Source organism: Haemorhous mexicanus, chromosome 16 (genome assembly GCF_027477595.1).
Source record: "Haemorhous mexicanus isolate bHaeMex1 chromosome 16, bHaeMex1.pri, whole genome shotgun sequence".
NCBI classification, from domain to species: Eukaryota; Metazoa; Chordata; class Aves; order Passeriformes; family Fringillidae; genus Haemorhous; species Haemorhous mexicanus.
Genome location: NC_082356.1, coordinates 14,856,031 through 14,865,900, shown reverse-complemented (window position 1 = coordinate 14,865,900; position 9,870 = coordinate 14,856,031). Strand labels below are relative to the sequence as shown.

At 47.9% G+C, this 9,870-nt stretch overlaps 1 protein-coding gene across 1 annotated transcript; it reads right to left on the bottom strand.

The window, feature by feature from the left end:
- Nucleotides 1-2,547: 2,547 nt before the first annotated feature.
- On the bottom strand, nucleotides 2,548-3,480 carry LOC132334767 (olfactory receptor 14J1-like). Its single transcript, XM_059860881.1, has one exon. The coding sequence runs from the start codon at nucleotides 3,478-3,480 to the stop codon at nucleotides 2,548-2,550; it is 933 nt and encodes a 310-aa protein (XP_059716864.1).
- Nucleotides 3,481-9,870: the final 6,390 nt, after the last annotated feature.

Sequence of the window (9,870 nt, the reverse complement as noted above, 5' to 3'; positions counted from 1 at the left end):
CTGATTTCCTAATTCCTTGGATTATAATAGTTCTTAAATCCTGCATATGCGTTCGATGGGCTGGGTTTTGATGATCCCATTGCGGATTTTGCAGGGGCCACTTAGTATCCGCGGCGGGACCCTGGGCGTGTTGCGCATCCCAAATACGCATTCCCTCCCTCCTAATCATATTTCGTTCTTCAGCTGAAAATAAAATTGTTAAAATCGACTGGAGTTTTTCCCATGTATACATGTTTGGACCCAAAAATTGATCTACCTTATCAGCTACTCCTAAAGGATCTTCTAGTAAATGTCCCATTTCTTTTTTGAATTCTCGAACATCAGTCGAACTCAGGGGGACTGAAATAAATCCTATTCCTGCCTGCGGACCCCCCATCGGCATTTCCCTTAAGGGAAAAATCCCGTCTGTTGCTCCTTAGTTCGACTCCTGGTGATTGGACCCCTGTAATCTGATTGGTCTGAATCACTATCATTACTTTGAGATGGGGGCACCGGTGCATTTGGCACTGGAGGAGGTGGGGGTGGAACATAAGGAGGGGGTACTATTATAATTTCATCTCCTTTTCCCTTTTTCTCCTTTTTCTTATTCAGTTCCCTATTTTCCTCAGTTAACTTAAAGATGTATACTTCTGGTTTAGACACCCAAATTTCTGCATACTCGCTTTCTTCTAGCGAGGTATGTTCTTTAGAGTTTACCCAAATATTTAATGTCTGTCTTACCCAATCTTCTGATGATCCGAAGATGGGCCAATATACATTCTTAGAAATTTCTTTCCCGCCCCAAACTTCTACACAATAGTGTATCCCAGAGGGCTGTCCCGTGGAATGGGGGGGAGCTTAACCCGTACAGGGGGCTTACTCTTCCCCTGTCCCATTCTTCCGGAGTGCCTTCTTACACACACGTATCTTTCGCTTCCCCTCTTTCGTGGCCCGAGCCCTCGCGGGTCTGTGGGAACCGCACTACTGGAAGGTCCGCAATCGCTTGGAAGATCTGGCTACCAGTCCTCCTCTCATTCACACATCACATCGCCGCACTCCGGGATCCCAACCCCAACCGGACGGATCCTGTTCCTCCGGAGTGCCCCCGCACTCCAGGATCCCAATTCGCAAATACTCACGTGTCCTGCGTCTTCGTCCGGACCCTGTGCACAGAGGATTAAGGGGTTCACCGGTGTCTCCCTTTTGCTTATGAGTATAGTTTTAGGTTCGTCGGATAGGGAGGTGGAGGTCGTCCAGAGGGGCCACCGAAATAGGTTAGGTGGGGCGCCTCCCTCTCTGGAACAACTTATCCAATTCAACTCCTGTATCCGAGTCACGGCACCAATTTGTTATGAATGGACTCAAAAGGAGTGAAATTTCCAATTTGAATTTATTAATTCAAGGCATACAGCATAAGCAAAAGCTTCAGCGCTGGACGGCAGGGGAGTCTCCTCTCCACCAACTGCCGCACCCTCATCCCCAAGGACCCCCCTTTTTAAGTTCTTAATGCTTCCGGACTGCTATGTCATCTTGAAGTACTCTGCGCCAGCGTTGATTGTTGCTAGGGGGTCTTCTCTCGCCTCCTGGTGGTTGATGATGAAGGTCTTGGTAGTCTTCCTCGGTTATGTCCTTTGACCTGATTTCATATTTAGTAAAAAGCTTCGCCTTTTTTTTTTTAAAAACTTACTTAAGATCTTATGATCACCACGCTATTATGCAAGCAAAAAAATTGTGCAAGCAATTGTGCAAGCAATTGTGCAAGCTACATGAATTAAACAGACACTTAACCACAAATTTTATTTTATAACAAACAAGAGGTTTTCATTTGTTTCAGCCACCAGCAAGCAAAACCTGACCCAGACCTGAGTCCCCTGAAGGCCCCAGCCCCAGTGGGACCCTGATCTCATCCCACTGAGCCCTGGGAGAACAAGGAACACATGGAACCTCTTGAGAGTCCTGAGAGTGACTTTGGAGGAGAACAAACACTTCCTGCCCTGCATTCAGGAGATGCCCTTTGCTGCTGGAGCTGCTGTGCTGGAGCCCAGCTGTGTCCCAGCAGAGCTCATGGCCTGGCCCTGCCTGTGGTCACAGCACGGACATGCAGCAGGACAGTGACCAAGCTGCCAGAGCACTCTGGCCTTGCACCCACAGAAGGGTTGGGAAGGGGGATGTGGAGCTGGGAGGAGCAGATGTGGAAAGAGGCAGGGCCGTTGTCCTTGGACGTGCAGCTGTGCTGGGAGCCTCTTCCCTCCACCTCTGCTCACAGGCACTGCCCCTGCAGAGCCAGAGAAAGGCTCAGGAAATGCCTTGGACACACAGCTCAGGACAGCCACTGGTTTTTATTGAAATGCACAGGAGACAAGCCTCTTGAAAGCCCTTGTGTTACACAAGAAAAGTAGATGTTCATTTAGAAATGCTCAGCTTAGTACTAGAGAAATTTATTAAAACATTAGAACACTAGAAAAAAATAAGAAAAGGTCCCAATGAAAAAATGCACAACAAGGAAAAAAAGGCTGAGATTGTAAAGATTTACATTCTGAAGGTAATGAAGCAGAAAAAAGAGAGACTTTATTGTTTCTGAAAAGATATAGTCATCATTTTTCTCAGGGCATCCTTGAGCTCCTGGTTCCTCAGGCTGTAGATGAGGGGGTTCAGGGCTGGAGGCACCACCAAGTACAGAACTGACAGGGCCAGATCCAGGGATGGGGAGGAGATGGAGGGGGGATTCAGGTGAGCAAATGTGCCAGTGCTGATGAACAGAGAGACCACAGCCAGGTGAGGGAGGCAGGTGGAAAAGGCTTTGTGCCGTCCCTGCTCAGAGGGGATCCTCAGCACAGCCCTGAAGATCTGCACATAGGAGAAAACAATGAACACAAAACAGCCAAATGCTAAACAGACACTAACAGCAAGAAGCCCCAGTTTCCTGAGGTAGGATTTGGAGCAGGAGAGCTTGAGGATTTGTGGGATTTCACAGAAGAACTGGCTCAGGGCATTGCCATGGCACAGGGGCAGGGAAAATGTATTGGCCGTGTGCAGCAGTGAATAGAGAAAAGCACTGGCCCAGGCTGCTGCTGCCATGTGGGCACAAGCTCTGCTGCCCAGGAGGGTCCCGTAGTGCAGGGGTTTGCAGATGGACACGTAGCGGTCATAGCACATGATGGTCAGGAGGGCAAGCTCTGTTCCAAGGAAGAAGATAATCAGAAAAACCTGAGCAGCACATCCTGTGTAGGAGATGGTCCTGGTGTCCCAGAGGGAATTGTGCATGGCTTTGGGGACAGTGGTGCAGATGGAGCCCAGGTCAGTGAGGGCCAGGTTGAGCAGGAAGAAGAACATGGGCGTGTGCAGGTGGTGGCCGCAGGCTACGGCACTGATGATGAGGCCGTTGCCCAGGAGGGCAGCCAGGGAGATGGCCAGCAAGAGGCAGAAGTGCAGGAGCTGCAGCTGCCGCGTGTCTGCCAGTGCCAGCAGGAGGAAGTGGCTGATGGAGCTGCTGTTGGACATTTGCTGTCACTGCACTTGGGGACCTGTTCATGAAGAAAAGGGACAGTGAAGACTAGAGGAGATACCTGTAATCAAATTCAAAACCATTTCCCATATACCCTCCCCTGCTATGCACAGACACAGTGTTTAGTGTTTTTGAGTTCTGGCATTTTCTTTTTAAGCTTCCCCATATCTCTACTGATATTCTGATATTCTTGGATATGAGAAACCCTCAGCATTTCTCCTGCCCCCAGGGAGAACAGAGTAAGTTCTGAGTGGCAAAGTGATAAGAGGAGAGTGAGGGGAGATGGTCTGTCATTCTGACCTGTTCAGAGTTTCCCTGGTCTTTAACCTTTCGCTGGTGGAAGTTGATCACCTTCCCATGTTTCCCTTAAAATGGCACCAGGCACTGCTGAGAGCAGATGGATCCACCACAGCCCAGCTCCACATTTGTTAGCCAAGGACTCAGGTTGCTCAATTCACCAACCCAGCAGCATTTTCAGTGTCACAACACCTCTGCCTTTCCCCATCAATCTTAGAAATCAGAGATGCTCTAGGACAGGTTTGCACCCTGGATTGAAGCTCCCAGCTTGGACTGAAATCTCAGGGTACTTCCAAGTGTCCTTATGCTGGCATTGGATGAAGGGAGATGCAGCTCCTTCCCTGGCTGCACTGACAGCATTGCCCAGAGCCAGGCACTGGGGACAGCATCGCCCTGAGCCAGCTGTGCCCCCTGCCAGAGCCCCCAGGGCCAGGCAGCTGCTCCCAGCCTTGAGCTCTGCAGAGGGAACAGGGCCCAGGGCTGCAGAGCCGCCCCATGGCTCTGCTGCAGCTCTGCCTGCACAGGAGGGGCTGCACGCCTTGGAGCCCCGGCCCTGAGGGCAGAGGCTTGGCTGGGGGCACAGGAGGGAGAGGGCTTGTTCAGAGGGAGGGGCTGCACTGCAGGGGATCCTGTGGATGTCTCTAAACTCTCCCTGACACAGCATTTCTGGGTTTTGTTTTCTCTCACGGCCTGACCTTCCCTCTGCTTCCTGGAAATTTTCCTCCTTCAGGTGTTTCTCTGTGCCTGATCTCTCTGTGCTAGCACTCACAGACCCCAGTCTCTGTGCACTCTCCTTGGCCTGACAGAATTCTGACAGTTTGTAGGGCACTGGCTGGGGACAGGTTCTGTTTTCAGCTTGGAGAAAGGACAGCTCAAACTGAGCCTGATGGGTCCAGAATAGGTGATGCTACTGCTGTCCATAGTCTGTGTGGCTGAAAACACATTAGGGTTCTCCTGTGAACCTAGTGTTCTCTAAAAGGAACAGTTCGGATGTTGCAGGCACTTGTCAGAATTCATAATTAAGAATTCATAATCAGCCTTTCATATTTATACCCTCCTCCCGGCCATTCTCCAGTAGTAGGAAAATTAATACAAAGTCTTAAGAAATTTCATTATTTTTATCAAATCCTTGTCTTGGAAAAATTCCATGACTGATCAAAACCCCTCAGCATATCAGAATTTCATGAACATTTCACCTGCCCTGCACCAGAAAAAGTAAGAGTTGTACTCACAGAGTCTGGAGGCATTTGGATGTTCCAGCCTCAGGAGATGGCTCCAGGAGCTGCAGCTGCATTGTCCTGCAGCCAGAGGTTCCTGTGCCAAGGGCTGGCAGTGATTGTGCCCAAGGCACTTCTCAGCACCTTCCCAGCCCTGACTGACTGAAGCTCTCTGTGCCTCTGTGCTGTGCCCGGGGTGGCTGCAGGCAGTGCCCCAGCCCTGCTGGGCTGGCAGAAGAGCTGCTCATCAAGAGAAATGTGCTTTTGAAGCTCTTCTTGGTTACCAGGAGCTGCCTCTGTGCCAGGAGCCCAGCCCAGCTCAGCAGCACAGACACAGCACAAGGACTTTAATGAGCCTCTGGGGCTTTGTGCTCAGGCCCTGAACATCAGTCCCTGAGAGGGAGCTGAAGAAACCTCTCCAGAACTCCAAGTCAGAATCCAACTCCAAAGTTTCTTGGACTTTTAATGGGTCCCACTGAGGGACACAACTAAGAAAGTGTTCCCAGGCTCCAGGCAGAGCAGAGAACTGGAGGCAGTGATGACAGCTGGGGACAAAGAGAAGCCAATTCTTGGTGCCCTGGGCCACAGCAGGGTCTGTGCCAGCAAGGACTGGGAGGAAACACCTTGTCCTGAGGCACTGGGGCCTCCTGGCACAGCCCCAGCCAGGCTGGGCACTGTCAGCCCATTGTCCTGCCCTCAGCACCCCCCCTAGCCCACATCCCAGTGGCCTCAAAGATCTGCTGGAAGGAGTCCCTGGGGAGCCTTGCTCAGGAATAGCCCTGGGGGCTCCTGAATGCTCCCAGGGACTGCAGGTTTTTCAAAGGACTTTGAGTTTGGCTTTTTGCCTTGGAGTCTCTTCTGAGAAGTTTCAGCAATCATGGCCTCCAATTATCTGCTGTAATTAGTCCCTGGAGAGGCTTTGTCAGTAACAGCACTCAGTGGGGCTCAATAATGCTTCAAGGTACTTCAGTTATTTTAAGGTACTTGGTGTTTCCCTTTGGATACAGACTCTGGGTGAGGTTTGTGCAATCATGGCCCCAATTATCTGCTTTAATGAATCTTCAGAGAGCTTTGTACTGACACTCAGTGGGACTCATTAATACTTTGAGATACTCAAAGTTTTTAAGGTACTTTGGATTTTCCTTTCCACACTGAGGTTTCTGAGAGGTTTATCTGACATCCTGGCCTCCAATTCTCTCCTTCAAGGAGTCCATGAGTAGTCTGTGTTGGGGATGGACCTCAGTGGGTCACATTAATGCCTCAAGACACTTTAGGGTTTTCTACTTTGACTCCTGGAATGGTTTGTGCAATCTCCTCTCAGGCCCTGAGGTTCCAGGGCTCAGCTCCAAATGCACCACAGGGCTCATTAGGATGAGGCAAGTCCTGACAAACCATGGCTCTGCCTTGATTTCCCTCTGATCTAATGCAGTTCAGCAGGAAGTTTTCCTTCTGCAGTTATGGATAAATATTTCAAAGGGCTTCTAACAAATATGTAATTCTCTTTTAAAGAGTGTATTCTATTACTGTTCTTGTTTGAGAAGAGTTGATTGTGGCATTCAGTGATTGATATTGATTCAGAGTGTCTCTTAAGGAGGTCTGGCCACGTCAAGAAATTTTACCCTGAGAGCTGACACAGTATTAATATCCTTGCCCCATATGCCCTAACCCCATGTGAGAAACTATTTTCACTTTCATAAATTTAAATGTTTTTTTTTAGATCTTGTCAAAATACCACAGAAGACCGAAAAAGAAAAGAATAGAGCACCAGGAGCAAAGGATTCAGTCACCATGTACTTTTCTACAAAATGGATGTTCTGTTTTTTATTCCTCTAGCCCCTCCCAAAACTTTGTCGATCAACTCCTTCTTCTCTGTCCAGTGATCACTGGAGATCACTGTCTTACACCTTGGTTGGAGGTCAGGTGCTGCCACAGTAAGAAGCCGACCCTCCCAAATGCCCCGACTACAGCAGCCATCCTGGGATAACAATGCAAGGGGGAGGGGAAGGAGAACTATAGATCTACAAAACTTCTCTTAACATATATCTAATATTCACCCCTTAATTTTGAGAGTCAACCATAGGATTACTCATCTATAACAAGTCCCCCTTTTCTTTTTCTATAAGTTGTTTTGCTCAAACAGTTAAGGAAAAAATTTTCTCTCTCTCTTGAATGAGTCATACACCTGTTGATGTGGGCAAGGACAGTGGAAACAGGAGAAGAAAAATCTCAGGTTTTCCTTAGACAGACTTCTTTGGAATGGAGAAAAGGGCATCACAGAGGTCCAGTATGGCTTTGACTTCCATCTACTGTGCCTATGTGGCTGCTACCCATAGTCAGTGTATCTTAGGGGTGAGTACAGAGGCCAACTCGGCCCTGCCCTCCAGTCCCTGTTGAATTAAAAGACAACTGAGGAATGACAGAGGTCTGGTCTGGCCTTTTGTCCCCACCTTACCATTTCTACGGGGTTGCTACCTGCAGTAGGGCTATGGAGCCTTCTTGGTGGCAAACAAAGGGGCCAACCCAGTCTTGCCCTCCTTCCTTTGTCTTAGTTTCCTCAAGAAGTTGTCCCATTACCTTTTACAGTCCTTGTGGACTTCTCCTTAACAGATGCTGGTAATTCTCACCCATGAAAACAGGAAGACAGTTCTCAAGCTGGATGGTGGAAGCTTGACTCTAATTTTTTGGTGTCGTGGTGTTTTTTGGGTGTTCTTTCAGTCTCTGCTTGAGAGTCAATCTTGTTTCACCCAGCCTGGATGTTATAGTCCACTCTTTGGGTTCTTCTGCTGGGCCTTTGACTCTGTTGGCATGAGTCCATCCCTGCTCTGCAGTTTGCAGTGCTGATTCGGTCGTGAGCAGTACCTGAAAGGGACCTTCCCACTGAGGAGTTAGAGGCTGACCTCTCCAGGACTTAATCATCAGCCAATTCCCAGGATTAATAGTATGGATTCTGAAATCCAGGGTGGTAGTTTGAGGAATTGCCCCTTTATGTCTTAGCCCTTCTAAGGTTTGTGCTTTAAACATAACTTGCTTCGTGTCATTGTCTTCCCCTTCCTCGTAGGTGGCAACCTTTTGGGATGAGGCCAGGAAGGGCAACCCAAACATCATTTCATAGGGTGAGACCCCCAGATCTGACTATGGTTTGGTTTTAATTCTTAACAAGGCCAAAGGGAGACATTTTATTCATGACATTCGAGTTTCAATGATTATCTTAACTAGAGTTTTTTTCAGAGTTTGATTCATTCTCTCAACCTGACCAGAACTCTGTGGATGCCTTGGAGTGTGTAATTCCCATTTTACTCCCAGGGCCTGAACAACTTTCTGCAATATCTTTAATGTGAAATGAGTTCCCTGATCTGAATCAATCCTGTTTGCCACCCTATATTGGGGAATGATTGTTTCTAGAAGTGTTTTACTCACAATACTGGCATGGGCTTTCACGGTGGGTACCACCTCTACCCAGTGAGTCACATGATCTACTATCTCTGGCAAAAATTTCTACTCTTGTACCTAGGGAAGCTCAGTTAAGTCTGCTTGGATGTTTTGAAAGGGCCTTAAGGCTAGTTCTTGCTGTCCCCTGGGTGTTTTTCTCATGATTTTCTTATTAACTTGTTGACATATCACACATCATTCAGTTACTTGCTTAGCTATTCTGAAAATTCCTGTGCATCCCCAATCCCTTGGAAAGTTTTCACTTAGCACTTGGGTACCCCAACGTGTTGTGTACCCCAGTGTGTCCCATGTATGCATTCTAGCATTTTCTTGGCCAGGGGTTTATTCAACATTTGCCTCCCATCTGCTAATCTCCACTTCCCTTTGTTTTTTCTTGGCTCCTGTTTTAAGGAGTTCTTCCTCTTCTCTCCCACTGAATATGGGGACTTTTTGCATTTCTCTTATGGGCATTAATACTACTCTTAGTTTTTCTGTCCCTGATTCAGTTACATTTTTAGCTTCTAAATCAGCTAAACTGTTCCCTCGTGCCTCCTGAGTCACCTCTTTTTGAAGTTCTTTAACATATACCACCGCTACTTCCTCTGGTAATTGTAAGGTTTCTAACTCTTCTAAAAGAAATTTTTCATAAATCAGTCCCTTTTCCTTTGAATTGAATAGCCCCCTCTCTTCCCAAATTTTTCCAAAGGCATGTACTACTCCAAAAGCGTATTTTCCATCTGTATCTGTTGTTCCCCTTTTCTGTGCCAATATTTCCAGAGCTCACTTTAGGGCCTATAGCTCACATGCCTGGGCCGACCAGTTGGAAGGTAACTTTTCTATGGCTACCAATGCCTCATGCACTATAGTGTACCCCGATACCCGGTGCCCTTTATCACCCGTGAAGATCCATCGATGGACAATCATTTTCCACCTTGGAGTGTGTTATGGTTTGATGCTGGCACAATGCCAGTGCCCCCATGAAAATGTATTTTCTCTTATGTCTGCTGTCAGATGTGACCAGGAATAGAGCAAAGTAGGCTCCAACTTAGGAATAAAGGAAAAACTTTATTAACATACAACTATATGTAAAAAGAAACACACACAGAACTCAGAATGAAAACCTTCCAGAATATTCCTCCTCCCCCCCCACCAAATTTCCAATACATCACAGTAAGAAAAAACCTTGGATACTCAATTCAGTTACCACCCCTCAGATCACCAGCTCTCAGTCCATCACCACCCTTCAGATAATCAATTCTCAGTTCATCAAGGAGAGAGGAGTCCCTCTTGCACCATGGGCTTCCGCAGGAAACACAGTTGAAACCTCTTGTGTTTCCATGTCACACATGGCACCGCCCGGAGATCTGCCATCGTGACATCTTCCTTCCATGCCCAGTGCTCTCACCACTGCACATGGACCAGGGCTGCTTCTAGGGTTCCCCT

Bases quoted from the DNA above. Each gene is read 5' to 3' on its own strand.
- LOC132334767 (XM_059860881.1), bottom strand. From the start codon at position 3,480: ATGTCCAACAGCAGCTCCATCAGCCACTTCCTCCTGCTGGCACTGGCA.